Below are 25,715 nucleotides of genomic sequence, written 5' to 3'. Positions count from 1 at the left end.
GCCTTGTGCCCAGTGTGCTTCATCCTGGCAAGGAAGGGCTGAGTGGATGGCTTTTTCCACTGGTTCTCGAGGGGGCCTTGTGCCCAGTGTGCTTAATCCTGGATAGGGCAAGGTCACAGTCTCTCACCTGTGTGTCACACCGACAGGTGTTGCAGGGTCCAGGACGCACTGCAGCCCACGTAGTCACCACTGCACACTGCTGTCCGGTGGTGACGGCTGCCCATCGGATGCCAGTTGCGCTGCAGGTGGCGGTGCATGCAGGGGTGGTGGTAGCCTCCAGGCCTTCACCTGCAGCCTCGGACGGCTGCCCACTGGGGTTGCTGCTGCTGGCAGTGGTTCTGCTGGTGGCGGGGCAGGTGGCGGTGCTGGCCGCAGTGCAGGTGGCGGTGCTGGCCCCGGTGCAGGTGGCGGTGCAGGCAGTGGTGGCGGTGCAGGCAGTGGTGGTGGTAGCCTCCAGGCCTTCACCTGCAGCCTCGGACGGCTACCCACTGGGCCTGCTGCTGCTGGCAGTGGTGCTTCTGGCGGCGGGGCAGGTGGCCCTGCTGGCCGTGGTGCAGGTGTTGGTGCTGCCCGCGGTGTAGGCAGTGGTGGTGGTAGCCTCCAGGCCTTCACCTGCAGCCTCGGACGGCTGCCCACTGGGGCTGCTGCTGCTGGCAGTGGTGCTGCTGGTGGCAGGGCAGGTGGCGGTGCTGGCCGCGGTGCAGGTGGCGGTGCTGGCCGCGGTGCAGGTGGCGGTGCTGCCAGTGGTGGTGGTAGCCTCCAGGCCTTCACCTGAAGGCTCGGACGGTCGAAGTGCCATGGCTGGTGTTCTGTGCCCCTTCTTGCCATTGACAGATTGTGGTGCCTCCTTGCTTCTGCCAGCTGGAGTCTTTGTCTTGCCCTTGCTGGCTGGTTGTGCCTCCTTCCCCTTGCTGGCTGGTGTCCCCTTCTTCCCCTTGCTAGGCGGCGGACCCTTCTTGGCCTTGGCAGGTGTTGCTGGCACACTGGCTGGGCTAACGGGTGCCTCCTTGGATCTTCTCATACCTGCCTTTGCTGCAGAAACCACAGTGGCTGTGGACTGGGTGGCTGAGGTGCTGGGCTAGGTTCTGGCCACCCTGGCCCGAGGTGAAGGATGGGGGATAGGGAATAGGTCAATGATGGCGAGGAAAAGCTTCTTTGGGACACTGGGGCGGAAAGAGGGTGAAGGTTTCAGAGTGGAGGAAGAGGGAGAGGTTGTAGGAGGTGTCAGTCTGCTGTGTTTGGGCGCAGGTGCATGAGCTGGATGCTGTTGTGAGGTGGATGGCTGTTGGGTGTGTGTGTGCTTGCGTTTGTGTACTTTAGGAGGAGGGGTCACATACACAGTAGGAGAGGACACAGGGGACGTGTGCATGGATGTGGGAGTGGTGACTGCCAGTGAGGGGCGTGTAGTGATAGACGTGATGGTGATGGAGGTAGTGGATGAGGATGTAGTGCATGCAGGTGTGAGTGGAGACACTACTGGGAGGGTGGTGGACGATGAGGAGGAGGGGGACACAGTGGAGGCAGTGGATGTTGGTGTGTCTGCATGTGGATAGTGCTTGTGTGAGTGCCTGTGAGATGAAGTGTGGTGCTTGTGTTTTTCCCTGAACCACTTCTGTGTGTTGATTTGGGTGATTGCTGGTCTGAAGGTGTGCTTGGGATAGGCTGGGGTTGAGGGGATTGGGACTGGGTAGAGGAAGTTGGAGGGGGAAGGCTGGAGACTGGCTGCCATCAGTGCGGAGGCCAGAGCCTGGAACGCTCTCTATTGGGCTGCCACCCCAGAGTGAATGCCCTCCAGGTATGCATTTGTTTGTTGCAAATGCCCTGCTACACCATGGATGGCATTCAGTATGGTTGACTGCCCAACAGAGAGGGATCTCAGGAGGTCAATAGACTCTTCACTGATGGCAGCAGGCCTGAGGTGCCTGGGGCGAAGGAGATGCCCACCCTCCTGGGTGAGCGGGCATGGGAAACACGCTGAGGGGCTGCTGGAAGGGCGGTGCTGGTACGGGGTGGCGGCTGTACCTGTTGTGGGGGTGGGCACAGAGGTGTCCGCCACCACCAGGGAGCTTCCATCGGAGGAGGAGTCGCTGTCGATAGTGTCCCCTCCTGTCTCCATCGTGGTGCCCCCCTCGCCCTCCGTCCCACTGGTACCCTCACCGTCAGTGGATTCGGCCTCCAGGCCCATGTGGGATGCAGCTTCTTCCGTCACCAGTGCCTCTGCTCCTCCGCCAGATGATGCTAATGCACACAAGGACAGGTTGACAAAACAATAATGGGGGGAGAGACAGAGGATACACTTGGTCAATGCCAGCAACAACACCACCATTGACGTACACAACACACAGGGAACAGCCCTATGCACTAGGCCATGCACTACCAGTTACACTGGTAGTCACCAGCCCATGGGGTAGAATGCCTAACGCCATTAGCTGCACACCTGAAACCCACAGGACCCTGCCTAGTAGTAGATGCCCACTAACACTATTGGGGTTGGAGAGCATCTGATCTTGCCCATCATTGCACATACCCTGCCATGTTCGACCTGGCCTATGGGCACCCACAGCCCACATTCCCCAACCAGGTAATAACTTAACGTGTGCAAAGTCATGATTCAGAATCTGTACTCACCCCCTTGTGGCTGCTGTGATGCCTTCAAGTGCCCATCCAACTCCAGATAGGCCACCGCCAGGATGCAGAACATCAGGGGGGTCAGGGTATGATGGGCACCCCTTCCTCGTTGGGAGGCTAGCCCCATCTGCGCCTCCGCCGTCTTCCTTGTCCATTGGTACAGGTCCTCCCACCGTTTGCAGCAGTGGGTGCTCAGCCTGTCAAAGACTCCCAGGGTCCGCACCTCCTTGGCGATGGCACGCCAAATACCCTTTTTCTGATGGGCGCAGGAAAAATACAGCAGAAAAGGGATTAGTCATACCATCCGGACAGTCATACTCATGGCCCACCATATCCCCCCATCCAATTACGCACATACATTGGCCACCCTATATGCAGCACTCTGCCCAGGACCCCTCAGACCCCTGCTACACCGGGCTTACATACACAGCAATCCCTACATTCATGACCCACGCATCATGCTCACAGTGTACTCACATGTTTGTCTGGAGGACCATAGAGTAATGTGTACTGGGGTCAGACCCCATCCACTAGTCTCTCCAGCTCCTCGGAAGTGAAGGCAGGGGCCCTTTCCCAAGACACTTGAGCCATTGTCACTTCCAGACACAGATCACAGCATCACTTGCAGTGTAGCTCCTCTCCTGTTGAAGGTCAGATAGCAAGTGGGTGCACAGATAGAAAATGGCGATCACATCTGCGGCGATACGTACCATCACCGCCGGCGTACATCGCCATTGGCTCCTGGAACCCATAGTGCCTAATGATAACCAATGCAATGTTGCGTGGCGGTCATCGACCGCCGACCGCCATGGCGCACAACGCCAGCGGAATTACCTAATTTCCACTTCTCTCTCCTCACAGGTCAGGCAGCCGCCATTTCAGTGGGGCACAGGACATAGCACCTAACTGGGTCACAGCAGACATAAGCACATCAACTGACTTACAGGTTCACATACTGTTTGTGTAAAACAAACATAGCATATTAATCTGAGTATATGAATATGACCTTCTGCTCACCGTTTTTCACCCTAGAGTTCAACCGCCTGAGGATGAATAGGAGATGGAGACATCACCTGTGTACAGAGCCCTGGTTGAGCTGGCGACAATGGAGGACAGGCACATTATCTTGACCTACAGACTTGATAAGGCCACAATCCAAGAATTGTGTGCCCAATTGGAGCCAGACCTGATTTCAGCTATCCGCCAACCCACAGGTATCCCCCCTCTAGTGCAGGTCCTGTCAGTGCTTCATTTCCTGGCAAGTGGTTCTTTCCAAGTGACAGTGGCCATGGCATCAGGGACATCACACCCTATGTTCTCAAACGTGCTGACCAGAGTGTTGTCTGCCCTGCTGAAACACATGCCCAGCTACACCGTATTCCCCCAGGTGAAGGATTTGGCCACAGTGAAGGCTGACTTCTGTGCAGTGGGACATATCCCCGCCATCATTGGTGCCATTGATGGTACACATATTGCATCCGCCCTCCCCCTGGAGAAATGAACAAGTGTTCAGAAATGGAAAAAGCTTTCACTCTCTGAATGTGCAGATGGTGTTTTTGACGGACCAGTACATCTCCCATGTCAATGCAAAGTATCCTGGCTCTGTGCATGATGCCTTTATCTTGAGGAATAGCAGCATCCCATATGTGATGTCTCAACTCCAGAGGCACCGGGTGTGGCTAATCGGTGAGCCCATGGTCCCCACCCAGTTGATGTAGGTATGTGGGTGTGGGTTTGTCCCTAAGGGTGAGTGTGTGGCTAACAGGTATCCCTCGAATATTTGCAGGTGACTCTGGTTACACCAACCTCTCATGGCTACCTACCCCAGTGGGGAATGCCAGGATAAGGGCAGAGGAACGTTACAATGAGGCACATGGGCGAACAAGGAGGATCACTGACAGAACTTTTGGCCTCCTGAAGGCCAGATTCCGGTGTCTCCATCTGACAGGTGGATCCCTGTACTACCTGGCCTTGAGACGCCAGGTGCCTTTTCTGCAGGAGGATGAGCCTGGGGATGGTCATGTGGCAGCGGTGGAGCCTGTGGACAGTGACGAAGATGAGGCAGAGGAAGAAGATGTGGACAACAGAAGTACACTAGTTCAACAGTTCTTCCAGTGACACACAGTTAGGAAAGTGTAACTTCACCTTCCATTGAAGTTTAGTTTTTGACATTGAACATGGCAGCCTGATTTCCCTATTTCTATGGCCACTTGCTGTACCCTTTGGCATCTCTATTTTCAGAATTCTGTGCCCCACTCGGGCTCCTGGTGTGTTTACTGCTGCCCACTACAGGTCATACCTATGTAAATATTACAGTACATTTGAATTGCAATGTTTACAGTTTGTGAAACTAATACATTTGTCAAAGAATTCACAGACTCCATACTTGAATTTGCACCAAGGGTGTTTATGTAGGTGCTAATAAGTGTAGGGGGTATGGCAATCAGCCGGGTTGCTGATGGAGGAAAGTCCATGGTAGAGTCCAGTCTATTTGTATCACAGGTGCATTGTCAAAGGGGGCATAGGAAGTGGAGCAATGGCATTTCAAGGTGGACAGGGTGACAGAGTGGGACAGAAGGGTAACAATCAGGAGAGTCTTATTTCCTGGTGGGGGTCTTGGCAATGTTCTCTGGCTTCTGCCTGGATCGCAGGGACCATTTGCGGGGTGGTTCTCATGCAGGGGGTGGGGTGCTGGTGGCCTGTTGGTCCTGTGGCGGGGCCTCCTGTCCACTAGCTCCGGCGGAGGTGGAGGGCTGTTCTTTGGTGTGGCTAGTGTCATGGGCCCGTTGGCCTCCCTCATGGTGTTGGCCATGTCTGCCAGCACCAACGCAATGGTGCAATGGTGACCAGGGTGGTGTGGATGTCCCTCAGGTCCTCCCTGATCCCCAGGTACTGCCCCTCCTGCAGCCACTGAGTCTCCTGCAGCTTGGCCAGTATCTGGCCCATGGTCTCCTGTGAATGGTGGTATGCTCCCAGGATGTTGGTGAGTACCTCGTGGAGAGTCGGTTCCCTGGGCCTGTCCTCCCCTTGTCGCACAGCAGTCCTCCCAGCTTCTCTGTTGTCCTGTGCATCTGTCCCCTGAACCGTCTGCCCACTGCCACTGACCCCAGGTCCCTGATTGTTCTGTGTTTGTGAGGTTGCCTGGGGTCCCTGTAGTGGTGGGCACACTGATGATTGACGTGTTCTGGGGACAGAGGGATGGGCCCGCTGGGTGGGTGCTGTGGTGGTGTTTCCTGAGGGGGGAGGCTCTGTGGTGGGTTGGGACTGTGGCTGGGTCACCGACTGTCCAGAGATCCCTGATGGGCCAGATTGGTCATCGTGATCCAGGTGTGCAGAGCTGCTGTCATCACTGTGGGCCTGTTCAGGGGGGGGACTGGATGTGGCTGGCACCTCCTCTCCAGTGACTTTGAGTGGGGGTCCTGTGGTGATGTAAATGCAGTGTTATTGTTTCTGCATGTGCCATATTGTGCATGGATATGTTTCCCTCTATGGTTGTTATTAGCAAGGCAGCTTTGGCTTGTATGAGTTGTGCTTGGTTTGGCTAAGTGGTTATCACTAGTGTGCATGCTGTGGTGATGGCTGTCCATGCAGGTCTGTGATGGGGTCTATGCATTGGTGTTGCATGCAGGGCTTGGCATTGGGATGGGTGGGTTGTGATGATGGGGTATATGTGAGGAGGTGGGGTGATGGGGATGAGGGTAGGGGTTGTTGTTTGTGAATGCATGCAGGTAGGGTGGGGGATGAAGTAGTAAAGATTTGACTTACCAGATTCCAGTCCTCCTGCTACTCCTGCAAGGCCCTCTGGATGCATGATTACAAAGACTTGCTCCTCCCATGTTGTTAGTTATGGGGAAGGAGGTGGGGGTCCACCGCCAATCCTCTGTACAGCTACCTGGTGTCTTGCTACCACGGAACGCACCTTCCCCCTGTAGGTCGTTCCACCTCTTCCTGATGTCATCTCTTGTTCTTGGGTGCTGTCCCACGGCGTTGACCCTGTTTACGACTCTCCGCCATAGCTCCATCTTCCTTGCAATAGATGTCAGCTGCACCTGTGATCCGAATAGCTGTGGCTCTACCAGGATGATTTCCTCTACCATTAGCCTTAGCTCCTCCTCTGAGAACCTGGGGTGCCTTTGTGGTGCCATGGGTGTAGTGTGAGTGGTATGTGTGAGGGTGTGTGGGGTGATGTGTTGGGGTGTGTGCTGTGAGGTGCGTGGATAGTGTATGGGTGATGGTGTTATGTGGCTCAGATTCAGTGGGTGCTCCTGGCTTGTCTCTCTCTCACTTGCCAAAATGTTTGGGTCGTAAAGGGTTGTGGGTATTGTGGGTGTGTGTTTTATAGTGTTGTGGGTGTGGTGTGTGTATGTGTGTCAGGTGTGTATAGTTTGAATTGTCCAATGTGGTGTAGTTTTGTTCGTGTGTGTGTATTTTGAGCGTGGCAGTCTGTACTGCCAATGGTTTACCGCGGTTGAATGTCCACCGCAGTGATTCGTGGGTCATGATGCTGTGGGTGTATTTCTCTTGGTGTAACGGTGTGGGTTTTCCTACCACCAGTTTATCACTGACCTTTGGGCTGGCGGACTTGTGTGGGTGTCTGTATAGTGGCGGATTTTTATGTGTGGGTCATAATACCTGTAGCGGTATACCGCTGCGGTCATGGTATGTTGGCGGCAGTCAGCATGGCGGTAAGCGGCACTTACCACAAATGTTGTAATGAGGGCCTGTGTCTTAAAAAAATTCATACTGCCTCATCGGCAGCAACGTATCAGCTCTTTTCTTGATAAACACATCAGTGAAGTCTCTGTATGCTGAAAGAATATCTAATAGTTAACTGGTCTGCTCTCCTCTGGGGAAAATCTGAATCAACTCTGGTTAGTTTCAGGAAAAAGCTGTACACTTGGTTATTTTCTCAAAGAAGCGCTCACTTTATGGCTGTATAATCCAAAGTCAGATCAGATAACTGTGCCAGGACTAAAATGAGTATTCAAAACAAAATTCAATTTTATCTGGATTCAGTTTGTAGGAGCAGTTGCTCATTCATAATTCAAATACTTTTGCATGTGATTGTAGATTTGAGATTTGCCTACCTCTAGCGGAGCTGTGAGTTATCTGCATTGTTATGGAGAAAGCGTGCATACCAGCATCATAAACTCTTGCAATTACATGTCTAATGTCAATCAATACTGCAGACAATAGCATTGAATCTTCAGTTACTCCAATAGGAAGGAAAGAAAATAACCAGTCTTGAAAAAATGTAATTTGTCCAATAGGGCGGATGTGACCTACCTTAGAAACAGGACATGGATGTCAATATCCGTATCCAGGACGAAAAGAAGGGTTGCATAGGACTGCAGACTTTGTTAATAAAACCAGGATACATCCATTGCCACCATTTGTCACATTCACGACATCAACAACTACCTGATGTGTAGCCATCTCTATGCTGCATTTTGGTCTAAACCCTGATTGGCAGGAATCCAGAATGTTGAAAGTAGGAATGTGGGGTAATAGTTGGGATGCCACTGGTATTACAATGAACTTTCCAAGTTAAGGAAGAGCGGACATTGGTTGGAAGATTAAAGCATCAGTTATAGCAGTCCACGTTGCATTAACTGAATTATTAATGTTTTATTAAAGAGATTTGTCGATCACCATGTTCTCAATGGCTACTTTAGAGACAACTCTCATCTTCATTAAAATCAACAGGAGTGACTGAAGGTGTGAAGATCAGAAACAAAATTCAGTCTGCCAATTGTGAATTAGGTGCTGGGATATCACCATTACTATCATGCCAAATTTCCATCTGTTAATGATGGTGTAAAGTTTAGGTCTTCGTTCTCTATTAAGGGCTTAGTATTTCTGTTATGCCCGGATCCACACCAAGAGACTCCTGAAGAGGGAATGTATTAAGTAAATAAATTAGAAAGGAAATCAACCAGCCTTTTAAAATAACCAAGCACAATATTATGAGTAACCAGCAAAGGCAATCATCTTACGGAAATATGAAACTGACTGCAGCATGAACTTAGATAAACATGAACGCAGGTCAGCTCTTAAAATTGTGCCCAACGACCCCCACATCCTCACTCAGTTAATATCATGCTGATCCATGTTTACCTCAGAGTCACAGACAATGTGATCAGGGTTTTTGTGGATACTCCTGTAGGGACTTGCTACAAACTGAGCCACCTTAGTACTTCGAAATAGTGTTGACATTTCACTACAAACTGGCCACTCACACAGTCAGATTTCTTCCCAAATTACAAACTTTGTGGTTCACTGCAAGTGGTTGCCAAACAAGCAGGCCAATTGGTGTTGTAGCTGCGGTATGTGGGGACCTAATGCAAGTAAGGTGATGCTCCTTCCTCTTGCTTAGGTAGTAAAAGACAGCCATAATTCAGTTCAGGGGCCCCTCACAGAGCTGGGCCTCGATGCCAGTTTACATGCTCCATTATGAAAAGTTACGTCCCTGAGGCCAATCCTATCTACAGGCAGTCAACTTTCACAGTGGAACAACAATTCAAAGTGGTCCTACAATCGAATGGAGGAACCATGCCCTAAATGCTTTCTCCTGCTCATCTGCGGTTTCTATGCACCAGCACTTTACTGTGTGTTTGTCTGTCTTAAGGAAAGAGACTTAAGTCCATTAGTGATTAGCACACAACTGCACTTTTGAACTGTCTTACTAAAGTAAAAGGCATTCTATTCTTCAGCTTATCTGCTGCGCACTAGTTTCTTAGGAAGCATCAAGGACAGTTACTGAAGAGTCCATGCACTACTACTTTATCTTGTGTAGATTTGTATTCATTAGGACATTTATTGAAGTGACTTCATGTTTTAGTATGCCCTTGTTCTTTTAATCTGATTCTTCACTCATTAACATTGCGTTTTATATCATGTAAAGGAGAAATGTGTTCTCGGCGAGGGATGTCCAGGATGAGTCTGGCGGCAGCGTTCTGGATGAGTTGTCGTTTTTTTATGTTCTAGGTTGAGATGCCGGCAGAGAGGGCGTTACTGTAGTCAAGCTTGCTAGTGACTAAGGCATGGGTGACTGTCCTGCGACAGTCTTCTGGGAACCATTGAAAGATCTTCTGAAGTTTGCAGAGAATGTGCCAGCAGGAGGAGGCAACAGAGTTTACCTGGCGGGTCGTGGATAGGGAGGAGTCGAGCATGATTCCTAAGTTGCGGGTGTGCTCAGTTGGTGTAGGGAGGGTGCTGAGGGATGTGAGCCACCATGAGTCGTCCCAAGCTGAGGTGGTGTTTCCGAAGATGATGAGCTCAGTCTTGTCGAAGTTGAGCTTGAGGCCGCTTTCTCTCATCCAGGTGGCAATAGCTTTCATTCCTGAGTGGAAGTTCCTTTTGGCGGTGTTTGGGTCTTCGGTGAGGGAAATGATGGCTTTAGTGTCATCTGCATATGTCACGATGTTCATACCGTGGCTTCTGATGATGGCAGCGAGAGGGGCCATGTGGACGTTGAACAGTGTGGGACTCAGTGAGGATCCTTTGGGGACTCCACAGTTGACTCCTGTGGGTCTGGAAGTGTAGGGCGGGAGTCTGACCCTGTGCATCTTCCCGGAGAGGAAGGAGTGGAACCATTACAGGGCTCTTCCATGGATTCCTATGTCGTAGAGCCTGGTGCACAGAATGCTGTGGGAGACTGTGTCGAATGCTGCTGAGAGGTTGAGGAGTATGAATGCTGCGGTGTGGCTGCAGTCTAGCAGTAAGCTGATGTCATCAGTGGCTGCCAGGAGGGCTGTCTCCATGCTGTGGTTGCTGCGGAAGCCGGACTGAGAGCTGTCCAGGGAGTTGTTGCCCTCGATGAAATTCAGTTGTTGTGCGTTGATTGCTTTCTCCAGTATTTTGGCAGGGTAGGGTAGCAGTGAGATTGGCTGGAAATTCTTTAGTTCTTATGGGTCGGTCGAAGGTTTCTTTAGGAGAGGGCGGATTTTGGTGTGTTTCCAATCTTCGGGGAAGGTGCCCGTGTTGATGAGCTCGGGCGATGAATGCACTGGCTCTGATGTATATGTGGTGTGGGCAGGGGCCCAAGGGAACTCCGGAGTGGGTGCTGTTCATGATGTTGACTGTTTCCTCTGTGATGAGCGTGGACCAGCTGTGGAGGGTCTTGGTGGGTTCTCGGGTTGGGTGGGTCAGTCACAGGTTCTGGTGCCAAGATTTTCCGGGAAGAAGCTGTTGTAGATGTCCTGGATCTTGTGGTGGAAAAAGGAGGCGAGTTTGTTGCAGTGGTCCTGTGACGGGATGATGGTGGCTTCAAAGGGGAGATCTGTGAACGCATTGATGACTGAGAAGAGTTCCTTAGAGTTGTTTGCGGAGGAGTTGATGTACTACCTGAGCGCATCCTTCCTAGCGTTCTTGATTTTTTATCGGTGGGCGGTGGTTGTGGCTCTAAACGCAACAAGGACTTCGATAGTTTGGCTGTTGCTCCATTTTTCTCTAAACGTCTGCGGGTATGCTTTGTTTCCTGGAGTTCGGTAGTGAACCAGATGTCTTTCTTGGGTACGTGTTTGGCCGATTCTCTTTCTAAACTGAGAAGGTGATCGGAACAACATCAAACTACATAAGGGTGAAGAGGATGAGATTTCTTCATAGGATAAACTATTCACCTTGTGGGGGGAAAAACATTTCTTTTACAAAAACTCGAGATAAATTGCACAAAGGCACTGGAATTTGACAGTGCGGGACTGAATAGGCATGCAATTGCATATTGTTCACAAACCTGTGCCGATGCAAAAAGAAAAAAAAAAAAATTGCACAAAGGCACTGGAATTTGACAGCGCGGGACTAAATAGGTAAACAATTGCAAATTGTTAACAAACCTGTGCTGATCCAAAAAAAAAAGAAAAAACGTTCACCTTTTTCAGAGTATGAATTCCTAAAACCCATCAAACTACTATGTCCGCAGGCAGATGGAAGATGTGCTGCTAGAAAGTACCTAAAGCTTGGGAACTGAAACAAGGCATTTCTTTTTGCCACTGGTTCAGGGCTGGCATGGGGCTATACACTAAACAGTTAGATCCCTGAATCTGTCAAGGGTTTTTGAGTATCCATGGTCTGGTCTTCCAGGAGCTCAGGGTTCTCTGTTCTCTATAGATGCCCCAAATGCTCTTCTCTACTTGAGAATGGTCATCACCAAGTTATCAGTCTGTCTATCTCAGCTGTGGCTGGTCAACAAGTTAAGATATTTGTGTTGTGCTGCTCTCATCCGCCCATAGGATAACCATGAAGACTCCAGCCACTTCTGTGTAGCAGCTGATGCACCAGTCCACTTCTGTAGACTACGCATGAAAAGTGAAGAATGTGTGTCAAATATTCTCTGAACAGTCTGTTTGTTATTGTTGTTCTCAGTCAAGAAATGTGTGGGGAATTAATGCCTACATGCTCTTGTGTGGGCCAGGCAGAATGTTGGGTGCTGAAAATAATTTTCCAAGAAAATATGTAATATTATGAGCTCAGAGCAGCGGCGTAGTGACTCAACCCCCCTTACTCCCTCCACTTAAGCAGGGGCTACAACAAGGCCCTCTAGGCTGCGGAACTAAATCTTACTAAAATCCTTATTAGTTGTTTATGCACCTCCTCTGTATGCAGTTGGGCAGACAGAGTGCTCGTAAACAATACTGCTAAGTAATACGAGGACAGAGGGGTGTGGGAAGTGGACTAACATGTAACATGTAAAGCAAAAGGAGAAAGTAAAGTGAGGAAATGTTGCAATAGGGGGATTTACAAAAGAAACAGACAAATTCAAGAACTGAGCAAAAGAGAATAGAAAGAAAACGTGAATTTGAGAGACAAAAGATGGATAGAGGAAAGAACAGGAAGAGAAAGGAAGGATAGATGGAAGGAAACGTCAAAGGAATAAGGGAGAAAAGGTGAACACTAGCAAGGAAGGAGGAATGAATGGTTGGATTGGTGAAAGGCCACCAAAATCATCTGCGGTGTACCCCAGGGTTCGTCCCTCAGCCTGACCCTCTTCAACATCTACATGGCCCCGCTCGCTAACATCGCTCGATCCCACAACCTCAACATCATCTCATATGCTGACGACACCCAGCTGATCCTCTCCCTCACCAAGGACTCTGCCAAGACCTACCTCCACGAAGGAATGAAGGCCATCGCCGAATGGATGAAGAGCAGCTGCCTCAAACTCAATTCCGACAAGACGGTAGTCCTCATCTTCGGCTCCAACCCCTCCGCATGGGATGACTCCTGGTGGCCTGCCACTCTCGGAACCACTCCGACTCCCACCGACCACGCACACAACCTAGGATTCATCTTGGACCCCTCACCATCCATGAACTAGCAGGTCAATGCCATCTCCTCCTCCTGCTTCAACACCCTCTGCATGCACTGAAAAATCTACAAATGGATACCCACCGAAACCAGAACAGTCATCGAAGCCCTCGTAAGCAGCAAGCTATACTACGGCAATGCCCTCTATGCAGGAACCACGGCCTAGCACCAGAAGAGGCTGCAACACATCCAGAACGCCTCTGCACACCTCATCCTGGACATCCCCTGCCACTGCCACATCACAGACCACCTGAAAAACCTGCACTGGCTCCCAGTCAACAAGAGAATCACCTTCAAACTCCTCACCCACGCTCACAAAGCACTTCACAACACCAGACCAGAATACCTCAACAGACGACTCTTCTTCTACACCCCAACCCAGCATCTCCGCTCCGCCCACCTCGCCCTCGCGGCTGTCCCACGCGCCCGCAGAACTACATCATAGATCAATCTCGCATCTCGCCACAAAAATATGGAACACTCTTCCCACCCACCTGCACCAGACGAAAGACTTTCTTACCTTCAGGAAACTTCTCAAGACCTGGCTGTTCCAGCAGTAGCAGCACCCCCCCTTCTACCTCCTTCCCTCCTCAGCGCCTTGAGACCCTCACGGGTGAGTACTGCGCTTCACAAATTCCTGATTGGTTGATTGAGGGTAAAAGGATGGATTATGAATGGGTGAGTGGAAAGGAGAAAGAATGGACAGATGAATGGGTGACTAAGCAGAAAAGAGAAAGATGGGTGAAGGACGAAGTACAGGTGAGAGACACAGGTTTACTCGGTTCTCGAGCTTGGTCTTATTAGTGTTATGGTTCAAGAGGGGGCTATCTTATTTTTCTGGCTACTCCCTTGGTTCAGAGAAAATCAAGTTTTGTGAATTTGCACGAGTCAAGCCAGTGGCGCGTGTAAGTTTAACTTACAAACCCAGGTGGCTGGCTGTGTGAACCGGACTCTATAAGAACAAGGTGGGAACAGTCTTGGACTTCATATTATCGCTCCCAAGTCAAGGCAGTGCTGATTTCAGATTATCCTCGTGCTCGTTTTTCATTGGTAGTGGATGAAACAACAAATGTTAAAATCAGGCTGTGTACTTCTTGCTGAACGTGGCAAAAAGGTGAACTCTGATCTTTGACTGGTGACATCACGGACAAAAGCTAAAGTTCGTCAAATAGTGACAGGATAAATATGCGATCGTTCAGGAATCCACTTTGCTGTGCCCCTGACTCTCGGTGGTATGGGGCGGCTCACAATTAACATCACAAATAAAGGGACTGCACAATTCTTGGAGCCACAAAATACCACATGCAGGGGGGGGGGCTTTTAGGGCAGGGGTGGTAAATAGATAGGCTTTCGTGACCTCTTGTTAGTGGCGACACGACATCAAATTTTAGGAAATTAAGAAATGCTTTGCCCACTCAGAGCCCAAGAAACAAACACCCCAGATACAGGAAGTGATTGACATCAGAAGGTCACGCACTAGTTCCTCGTAAAGCGAGTGACACATTTCGCCTTCCACTCAGGAAACTGAATTTGCTAATTTACGAAGAGACTTCCCTTTTCTGCCACATTTGCGTTAGCATCTGTGAATATAAGCGTATCAACAGTTATTTTTACTGATTTGAGTGGCATTGCGTCTTGGAAACTCAATTTGTATTTTGTGCCCCTCTCCCTTCCTCTGTCTGAGGATGTAGGCTTCTAGGGTCCCCGAAGCGGTAACTTCCTTCCTGAGTCTCGGGTCCCCACATCTTCGCTTATGGCTGCAAACACACCAGCATGCGCTGTAAGGCAGGTCACGTGACCGGCTTCCTGTAACACGTGTAAGATCCTGTGCTGCCAGGCACATTTCAAGGGTATGCAGCCGAAGCGTGTAAGCTTAAGCACCTTTTCTTTCTTCCTATAAAAGCGTAAGACATGTTGCGAAGGAAACCATCCAATGCTTCGGACAAAGAAAGTTCGCAGAAGAAGAAGGTAAGGCCCTTGGAAAAGGCGCATTTATATTCCTGTAATCTACCTTAACGTTGGTAGGGGTAGGTAGGGCCACTGGGGAGCAGAATGTAGATGGGGACAAATGTGTCACGACCAGTGGCTACGGAAGAAACGGATTAACGGCCCCTTGGCACACATGCAATAAAATAATTCAATTTCTGAAGTTGCAAGATCACACCGTGTGCCTACCGCCGGCCGAACTAATCTTCCCCACGCGAGGAAATTGATAGTAAATATAAAGATATGATATGAAAAGAGCACATCCCCATCGACAAGCGATACGTGTTGTCTTTAATACCTCTTAATGTGTACCCAGAACCTCACGTTTTCGCGAAAATTCTTTTCAGTGTTGCTCATTCGTTTGCTTCATCCTTGTGTACAAATTCTGCCGGCGTCTTCATTGAAAAGAAAAAAAACATCCTTTCGGGGTAATCCGGAACTAGTCAGAAGTAAGGCTTTCTAATTACACTTTGTATCCCTCACAGCAACACCCACATTCTACTCCCACACCCATATGCTTAACAGAGAATGTCAGGGCTACGCACTCATTTACTGATTTTTTTTGGTGTATGGGTCGAGGCACCAATGAATCATCCATCTTTAGAAACGTTAAGCCAGGTGTTTGATCGTCTTCTTGCTGCGACTCGATATTCTTATTACTGAAGCGTCACACCTCCCACCTTTCCTCGGGCTCTCCTTGGCATGTCAGTGACATCCGTTAATCCATGCACTGTGCGACAGAGAGGCCTGGGTCCAGCTAGTGTGATGTGCTAGTGTGATGATAAATGAATTCCAGCATTGATGCACCCTTTCCAGAGCACCGCATGTAATCTTAGCCAATGGTTTTGCATTCTAAACTAGATAACTCTGTGGAATAATTATTTTTTTGCAAAGATCCTTATGTAACATATGGGTTACCAGTTACAATTAGGGGTTTGCAAAATTCATGCAAATTGCTTTTGCCTAATTATGTGAAATTGCATGGATGCAAAACGGGCATTTCATGTGCTATTTTAGCGCAAAATGACTCAAGGACAAATTTTGCGGAAAAAAGTAATTTAAAAAATGTAAGTGGTGAGAACAACAACCATTCGTATTTTGGTTGCTCCCGTCCTCTTGTTTTAAAATTTTGCGGCAACATGGCATAATTACACCACGTGGCATAATAGCATAGTTGCAGAAATTTCACATAGCAAGTATAAATGTGAATTTGCAAGATTACATCAGTTTAACAAGTTTCTCCCAGGCCTCTTTACAATCCTGGTGAACTATATAAAGGGGCGTGCATCCACTGCAAACATGCTAGAACGGTAAGGCATCTCTTTATTTTTCAAATTTAGGTGTATATTCACATGTTTATGTGCAAAATAAAAAAGCCTTTAGTAACAGTGTAATGCACTTTGTAGATGAACAGACAATCGATTGAGTTTTCTGTTAATTTATGTTGAGCTTTAAATCTATCTTTCTGTATGTATGCGTATGTATATATATATATATATATATATATATATATATATACATATATATATATATATATATATATAAGGCTTAGAAGACACCCAGTTGGATCCCCAGTCAGCCCGCATTCAACAGAGACAATAACATACTCACCTCTGCTTGGGTTACACACTGGTCGCATTTAGTAACACAATGCAACGTTAAAACTATTTTTTTTCACCCACCAAAGAATAATAGATTAGTCACAATATATACACATTTGCTTGATCAATTCATACTAAGCTGACACAATTCTAACTAACCTTCGAAATAAATTAGGGAAAACGCCAATCACCAGAAATAATTAAAATGGCTTGGCATTTAACATTTAACATTGAAACCAATCTCCTCATTTCCAGTTCATCCAGTCTTCACTTGGGTAAAACTGTCCCCAGGGATGTAGCTTGGGGGAGTTGTTTGGGGTGTTACACCTCCTTAATAAATGTCTTTTCTGATGAATAGTTGGGTACAAGTGTTTTCAGTCAGGTAGGGTGAAGTGTCGGGGAGATTTCACCTGGGATTTATGCATACACACTGACAAAAAGACACACACACTCTCTCTCCCTCTCTGTTTTGAAAGCCTAAAAAATGGTTATTTTATAAACTATTGTGTTTTCTCTCACTTCGCACGCCCACCAAACTGCATTCCTCTCCCTTTCCTCTAACCCTTAAGCCCTTCTTATGTGCCCTGCCAGAGTGACAGTTGGAAAATCTTACTGACCAAGCTACGCCACTGCAGCCCCATCCATGGGAGGCGATCCCAGGATGAACCTTCCACAAGAGGCACTAGGCATGATCTCATCCCCACACACACCAGATTGAGGGGACTCACCCTAGCAGTGAGAGCAGGTTTAGACGTACCTCTGTGCTGCATTTCCCCACACCCCCTCACACATGTGACTCCCCGCCTCTGTGAGCAAGTGTGACATGGAATGAAAATGAAAAATGAGCCAAGATGCTCTAGTGCTACCCAAATTGTGACCCATAAATTGAGAGGGAAAAATGAATCCTCTCCACTTAATGACAAAAACTTGAGAACCCCTGAACACTCCTTCGTTTGAAGCTTGGGGATGGAAGGATGGGTGTTTGCTGGTGATAGTATGAGTTCCAAGATACATTAACGGAAGATGGACCAAACTTCAGTTACTCAGTTTGAAATTACCTACTACCACAAACATGTCTGGACCTGACATCATCATCACATCTGGTGCATTTCTCCCTGGGGCCTGCACTGGTAAAGGCACCCAACCAGGAGGGAGCGACATGCCCAGATCAGAGATCCATGTACATCCTGCGCCTGCTGCAGCCAAAGCATTGGGGCGATTGGAGGAATAAGGATACCGAGTGGCCCAGCCTACACTCCTTTCCCCAAGACAAGGTACGCTCACATATTGGTTTAAATGACTCCAAAATAATTCCTCTACTCCTGACGATTGCCCCCTCCCACCACCTGTAGCCCCCCCCATCCTCTGACTTCCTCAGCTCACCTATGTCATTTTTATTTCAGTATATTTTTTGGGCAGTTGCGAAATCTCAGACTCACACCCCCTGACATTATTGACTAAGCAACGCCCCTGTCAGAGTCCTCTGTAGTGCTTCATGTGTTTTGATGTGTGTGCCGGAGTCTGACACGTATTTCCTACCTCTTGGGTACAAGGTTGTCCATTGCTCTCTGATTAGGTTTTTCTGTTTGGGCTCATATTTAGCCTTTTTATGACATGTATGCAATGTTATACTCATGAATGTCTGTTGCAAATCATGTTGACTGTTTTGCAGTAGCTGTGATTTACCCAGTCGGATTTATGGGCCTTTAAACGTGCAATGCCTTCAGTTCTTGCTTGTCTTAATAGCTGGCAGCTCGCGTCTGTCATTGAGCATGGCTTATAAACATGTGCGACCTTGAGCTTTTGAAAACGGTGATTTAAAAATGTACTTTATGCGTTGGCTGGCTTCTAAGGTCACGTTGGTTGCCTTCGTTTGCTGTCATTTATGGTTACACCTCGTCTACAACTAACAGTTTTAATGAAATGCTACTGATGTAAGACCCTCCTCTGATGTCAATCAGTACCTCGTAGGAGGCACACGACAGACACACCCCACTCCCAAATCACTTACCCATAGAGCTGTCATAGACCAGGTAAGTACTTTATTACATCTGTGCCTTCATAATTAAATAACACTTATTGAACTGTTTATGAGAGCATTTATTCACGTATTTATTTAGCACGCAGACATCCACACAAGGGAAGCATGTTGTTTTCAAATAACTGTCGAAAAAGAAAACTAACAATTACAGAAGAAAACACACGGTTGGTGGGGTGAGAGTTCAGTAGTCTACTTGCTCGACCATTGTAATGTGAAATAGGACGTAAACAGGAACATTTGCAGAAAAACAGCAGGTTTGTTCTTGGGTGGTGCTTAATCGGCAGAATGTTTCATATGTTGTGTGCAAGACACAAGATGGAAGTTTGTTCTTTCTTTCTATGGCTAAGGGACAGTCAGGGTCAAGATGGATTTGCTCCCTATTTTCCTTGATCTTCCTCTGTTGATAGGTTTTGTTTTGTGTTGTCTGGCTGTTTCTGTGTATGACGTTGTGAATAGTGTAACAAACCTTAAGCTACTGCAGAGGGAAAGAGAAAGGTTAGCGAATCGGTCTTCCATTGGAACTCAGTGGGAATTAGCAAAGATTGGGGGAATGAGGTTACCTTAATTCCCTCTGGTCGTCAAGCGGGATGCCAAGTACAGAATCAATGTGACACGGGCACAGTGAAATCTAGATAGACCTGTCAGAATTTTTTTTTTTTTTTGGGGAGGAGGTCTTAAACTTTGTGAAGGGGATGTATTTGGTAGAGTGCAGTCTTATCAATCCCGCACTCTTTTAAAGGTGTGATAACAGAATGAATCACAGGACAGGAATGATGTATTTGTGATAAAGGTCAGGTGGACCCCAAGTCAGACCAGATGATTGTGCAGGATTGAACTAACAATGAAGAAAGAATTCAGTTTTATGTGGATTTAGTCTGGAGCAGCGGGTGCACATAGATCATCTCTCATGTGTGTTGATAGGTTTGAAATTTGCCTACCTTTGAACTGTGTGTCCTCTACTTACATAGAGTTAAAGATCTTGCCCACAAGCACCATATACTCTTGCAATTCTATGTCCATTTTCAATATTGTGGGAGATAGCATAGAATTTGTGGTTATTCCAAAGGACAGGAAAGAAAACAACCTGAATGATCCAGTCTTGATAAACTGCAATCTGTCCTGTAGGAAGGATGTGAACTGTTTTAAAACCAGACCAAGGATGCCCATCCATGACAAGGAGAGGAGAGCCGCATAGCGCTGGGGGTAGCTATAATAAAGCATGAATATAGGCATTACCAACATCCATCATTTACAGTACATCAGCAAAAACATGGGTGCATGTTATGTAACTGGAGCACTGTCCCTGTTTGTGTCCTGCGCATCTTCAAACAGATACGCTGTGCACATACAGAGACAGTGCACCCTCTTACAAGTCTTCAGTGCTCCCAGGGCAACCTCAAACTCATGCTACCCCAAGGGCAACGCATTATTTAAATACAATGCAGCTGTTTGAACCAGCCACCTCTCTCTTCTCTGTGCTGTCTTCGCGTGCCTGCTCTTCAAAGTGTCAATAGAGATCCACCTGCTAGCAGGTGCTGTGAGTGACTATGCTCACCTGCAGGACACTGTTTTAGGTAGGGGTCCAAGGGACCCCTCCACAAGGGGGCCTTTTTGTGGCACAGTTAGTGCTCCTGTTGAGGGTCTCTTTTCCTTTTCACCTACATTCCTAATAGAGCACAGGAGGAGAGGTAAAGTGATTCCCTCATTTGGATGTGAAAGTGTCCCTCCGCTGGTGAAGGAATGTCCCCTGAAGATAGCCACTGCCCTTATTATGCATCAGTGCTATATGTATCACAGAAGAAGAAACACAGTGTCTGCAGCTTCTTTTGTAATACTACAATGGCACGTCCCAAGAAGGTCCAACATACCAAGTCACCATCAGCTGTGCAAATAAATTGGAGGTGCACAGCAATCTTTGCCATTACTGTGACCAGTTGATACCCAGATTTGACACACTCAGAGGGAGCTTCTAAACCAAAGCATTGTGTGATAGTTAAATGATCATTCTCAATAGTCATTCCAATCCACCATGAATGCTGTGGCACAAGTAGCAGGTATGCCTATTTGGACCCTCGCTGGAAAAACAGATTGCTTATAGATTTTCCTCTTTGTTACCCGGGCACTGTGCTGCTCCATGGTGGCAGATAACAAAATGTCACCAAAAGCCTAGACCAGCATAGCTATAATAAATGTGGAGAATAGGGAATGTGAAGCTGTTCCATTTTATAGGAGGGGCTGATGCTTTCACATGTATTTTTTCAGACATCCATTCAAGATGGCGGTTCATCAAAACCCACTAATATTTCTATTTCATTGGCCGTCCTCACACCAGCCACCAAGAACTGAGAAAATGGATGCTGCAGCTAGAGTATCTTTTTAAATATAAGCATCATCCAGCAGGTGACAAGTACCTCTTGATGGGGTCATCAGTCAACCACAATGGAGTGGAAGCAGCGCACAATAAAGTGCACTTGTGGTTCTTAGTCAATACAACTGCCTCAAATGGTCTACAACTTAAAGCATATAGGGCCAGATGTAGCAAGATACGATTTTGCGACTCGGAAATTGCGAGTCGGTGCGACTCACAATTTCCAAGTCGCAAAATCATATGCAGAATGGTGTCTCAGACACCTTCTGCGAATCGCAAGGGGGTCACAAAGACCCACCTCATTAATATTTATGAGGTGGGTCGCAATTTGCGACCGCCTTGCGATTCCCTGCACTCACAGGGATGGTGGCCTGCTGGAGACAGCAGACCTCCATGTCCGTGACTGCTTTTTTAATAAACCAGTTTTTTTTTTGTATTGCAGTCCGTTTTCCTTAAAGGAAAACGAGTTGCACTACAAAAGAAAAAATGAAACCATTTGGTTTAGTTTTTTCAGAGCAGGCAGTGGTCCATTGGACCACTGCCTGCTCTGAAAAAATATTTTTGGCGACATTCACAAAGGGGAAGGGGCCCCATGGGGACCCCTTCCCTTTTGCGAATGAGTTAGCACCCACTTGACATGGGTGCTAACTGCGAATTGCTTTGCGACCGCTTTCGCGGTCAGAAAGCAATTCTGCATTGCGGTGTGAATCGCAAATAGGAAGGAAACACCCCTTCCTATTTGCGAGTTGCATTCCCATTTTGCGAGTCGGTACCGACTCTCAAAATGGGAATGTGCATCGCGTTTTGCATGGCGCAAACTGCGAATTTCACAGTTTGTGCCATGCAAAACGCTTTCCACATCTGGCCCATAGAGACTACTTGGGAAGATCAAGGCCTGAAAGTGACAACTTGAGGACACAGGAAAAATAGGTTGAGGATCCTCTTAGAAAAAACCCCGAAGAAACAGGCAATGAATCCGTGGTGCCAAAAGGAATGTAGCAGCCATAATGAAAAATTGAAGAATATTGAAAACATCTGTAGAAGACATGATGCTGAGGTAATCTTGCATAGTGATACCCCAGTCCTGTTATTTACAGGTTCGCTGACATTATTAAAAGGTGTGCATAAAGACACATCTGCCAAAAATTGGCCAGTGTTCTGCCTACCCATATCTTGTTTAGCCCACCACATTTAGAGGTTGGCAGATCAAGGTTTCCCAGCATCAGAGTCCCTGAATATTCTGCCATTGTTGAAACCATCATACCATTGTGTTGTATGGTCAGCCCTACTCAGGCTGACACCGTTGATGCATTTCACACTAGCATTTTTCCTGCCTGGAAGTATTATGTAATGCATGGTAGTCCTGGACAGAAAAACATATTTTAAATATTCCCACTGTACTTGGAGAAAACCCCCTGCTCATAGAGGGCATTGATTAATTTGTTTCTGAAGATGGACCCCATGTTAGAGGTCTGTTTTAGAAATGACGTAAGTGCCAACATGTCTGCTAGACTGGCTTGGTGGAGCTGAACCTGCAGGCGTAAGCAGGAGTACTACAAGGGCTACACACACCTTTACATATACAAATCTTTCTGAATCGGCCTCTTGCTACTTAAGTATATTAGCAAGAAAGGGCCTCATTGTGACAGCTTTGAAACGGGATTTGCAATTACACACAAAATATCTTCTTTCAAGACAACTAGAGGACTGGTGGTGGCAAAATTGGGGATGGTGAAGGATCCACAACAACTGTATGACAAGTGGGATCACATGCAAATATATAAGAACAGAGGCAGCCATGTTTTGAGAACTGCCTTTAGCGCCAGGGGCTTAGCTCCAGGGTGTGGGGGTGCAGTGTAGTGTCATATTTAATAAATAGTTGGATACGGTAGCTTTCAGTTGGGTATAGTAAGGTGTCTGGTGGATCTCATCTGGGATTTTTAAGTACTTAGACAAAACTCAGACACATACACTTTCATCTCTGTTTTGAAGGTCTTAAAACATGGTTATTTTACATAATACTGTGTTTTTTAAGTACCCTTTACAATCTGCACTCTTTTCCCTTTCCATTGGTCCTTAAGCCCCCCCTCGCGCCCTGCTTCCCATATAATAATTAACATGGTATGCCAGCGTGATTGTCGGAAAATTTGAAGGTCACCCCCCCCCCCCAGTCTTACTGACCAAGCTACGCCCCTGCACACATCTTCACACTCCTAGTGATCCAAGCACTGAATGAAATCTGGAGCAATGGCCACTGGCAACAATGTTCCTGACACATGAGGACATGAACTTCAGTCCTGTCGAGGCCTGTTCGCCAACCATCAGAGAGTTTGGAAGACTATTGTTGATACAACTGTCCTTATTGACTTTTTGGTTTTTGGTTGGCTGATTGCCATATTCGAAGGAAGAATGTTATATTTAGATATGGTACTGGGATGTATGGTCTTAGAAGCAAGTTAAACGGCAATGGCACACGTACTACACAGCATGGCTTCCTACAACCAAGCAAACAGAATTCATCAGAACCACATATGTGTTTCATTACAGCAATGGCCATTCCTCCGAAATCACCATTATTGGGTTTCACTGTGAGCTCTCTACACCATGGCCCATGCTATCATCTACTTGCAATCAAATGACTCCGAGGACCAAAGTGCCATAAATGTTCAAAAGGTTACATGTTAATTGGTGGCAGAAAACACTAGAAAATGTATTAAATAAACAATTCAATTGGAAGTTCATCACGGAAATTAACTCCGATTGCTACTAAGCAGGAATATATTGTATAAAAGGTGTACTTTGTATAAAGATAAAATCAAAGGATCAAACTTAGGAAGGAATTTACTGAATAGTTAAAGTGATGTATCAGTACATGTGTTAAAAAAAAAACCTGCACCTCACAGTAAGAGATGCAGATCGCGTCTTTGCTGGTTCCTTCTTTGCACTAAATGCAGTAGCAGAGACAGAGGTCTGAGGTGTTGGTTTGTGACACTGTTAGCTGCAGCGTGCGACAAAACACGTTCCACCCCTAACTCACCACTTCCTGCACCTGCTCTGCAGAGCACTTCCTGTGCATAAAAGGTCCATTTTGAGCGAGAATGAAACTATCTTAACAGCGAGGGGTGTTAGACAAAACCTTTAAAGATGAAATACGTGTTGCCATTTTCCAAATAATGTACCTGCTCAACGTACCAGTTACATCGATAAAGGCTACAATTGTCATGAAACATTTTGCATTTTACATCCCGATACTTGCATTATTAGGACTCCCGTGGTGAATAAAGGGACAACACCCCGATACTCCGACGCAACAGTGCACTTGCACTTAGTGTTTTGTGCAGATGAAGAGAAATAACTTGCAGTCATTGTTGTTGCAACGAAACTCCAAATTGAACATTAACAAGAAAAAACGTATGTTTTTGTCTAATATTACGACAACGGGGGATAGATTATTCACTAAGATTCTGTGGACAGTGACACTCTTGTACAAAAAAGTGCCTGTCGGATACATTTCGGCTGCAACAGAAAACACCAGTAAATCCCAAAAGACAACCCTGATTCTCGAACACAAGAGTACATATACACCACCTCGCACAGGTGTAGATTTATTCATTTTGTAATTCACGTTTTTGTCCAATTTACTGCTGGGCCAACAACAGCAGTATGTTTCCAGTATTGCTGGAACACGTTTGTGAATTTGCAAATGCGATATGCAATAGTTCAGACTCTACAACGTCAGCTTTGTGCCACAGCATTCATTTTGAGTCGAAGAGAAGTTTGTTACTACCCATAAATGTGTTCCTTTGAAGGGTACACACAAACGTTCAGGGCACTCCGGCTCTGGACCGCCCAGTCCTTGGCGATTGCCTTAAGAAATGTAAAGATGTAGGGTTCAGAAGGGAGGAGGAGATTAAGGAAAGAAAGAGAGACGATGGGAAAGATTAAGGAACTGATAGAGGACGGCATACCAGCGAAGGGAAGGAAGAAGGAAGGTAGGCGAGCTTGGTGGCTGGGCCGAAGGGTCTGTGAGAGGGGTGTTCGGAAGTAAGGGAGAAACCATGCCCTGGCAGGGGGGAGAATTCCATGCTTCCCCTTTAATGAAAAGAAAAGCTTGGGCAGGGACTCGGATAGGGGCCTGGCTCCAATCAAGCGATTTTACCACCTGGAATTACAGACTAGAAAAATCGGGTCAGTCGTCCTACGCCTGGGAAAACATGGAGCAGGAACACCAGGCCAGTTGCATTCAGGCAGAGCCATTTCACTTCCTCGTAATTAGGCCCATAGTACTGAAATGTTTCTTGGCGAGCTGGCCTTTAGGCAGGATTATGGCCAAATTTGGGTAATCTTCGTTCGAGTTTTTTTCTTTTTAGACCTAATCATTAGACCTAATAAGCAGGCTCTAGGGGTACAGTCTATCGTGTCAGACGTTAAGTGCCCAATACCTTCAGTAGTTTTAGTTCAAACATCCTCTCGTCCCAGGCATGTATCTGAAACCGACAGGATCATCCTGTGTAGGAGGTTCGGTGTCAGGCACATATGGTGTAGAATGTTGTGTTGAATAGATTTAAAATTAGTGCTTGTGGACACTGCTAGTGTCTACCCCACAACTAACTTGCATTGCCTTAGGGCAAGTCCCTCCTAATTCTTCCTTGAGATGGTATCCTTACTTCAAGACATGGGTCTTTTGCAGGGTAGCATATCCCCATGCCAAAGTGTCATTCTCCAGGTCTCCATTGTTATTGCGCTGCTCTGCTGGATTCTACAGGTGGTGGAGGATGGCAACAAG

At 47.3% G+C, this 25,715-nt stretch overlaps 1 protein-coding gene across 1 annotated transcript in view; it reads left to right on the top strand.

The window, feature by feature from the left end:
- The first annotated feature begins 14,713 nt into the window (after positions 1-14,713).
- The window catches only part of SASH3 (SAM and SH3 domain containing 3), a 215,233-nt gene continuing 204,231 nt past the window's right edge, over positions 14,714-25,715 (top strand). Inside the window, exon 1 of the mRNA XM_069212942.1 lies at positions 14,714-14,901. Within this exon, the coding sequence (XP_069069043.1) occupies positions 14,845-14,901 (57 nt within the window). The 5' untranslated portion in view covers positions 14,714-14,844. The remainder of the gene's footprint in view (positions 14,902-25,715) is intronic.

This window comes from Pleurodeles waltl, chromosome 2_1, assembly GCF_031143425.1.
Source record: "Pleurodeles waltl isolate 20211129_DDA chromosome 2_1, aPleWal1.hap1.20221129, whole genome shotgun sequence".
Classification (NCBI taxonomy): domain Eukaryota; kingdom Metazoa; phylum Chordata; class Amphibia; order Caudata; family Salamandridae; genus Pleurodeles; species Pleurodeles waltl.
Note: the sequence above shows the minus strand (reverse complement) of the source record. Positions and strands in the feature narration are given on the sequence as shown.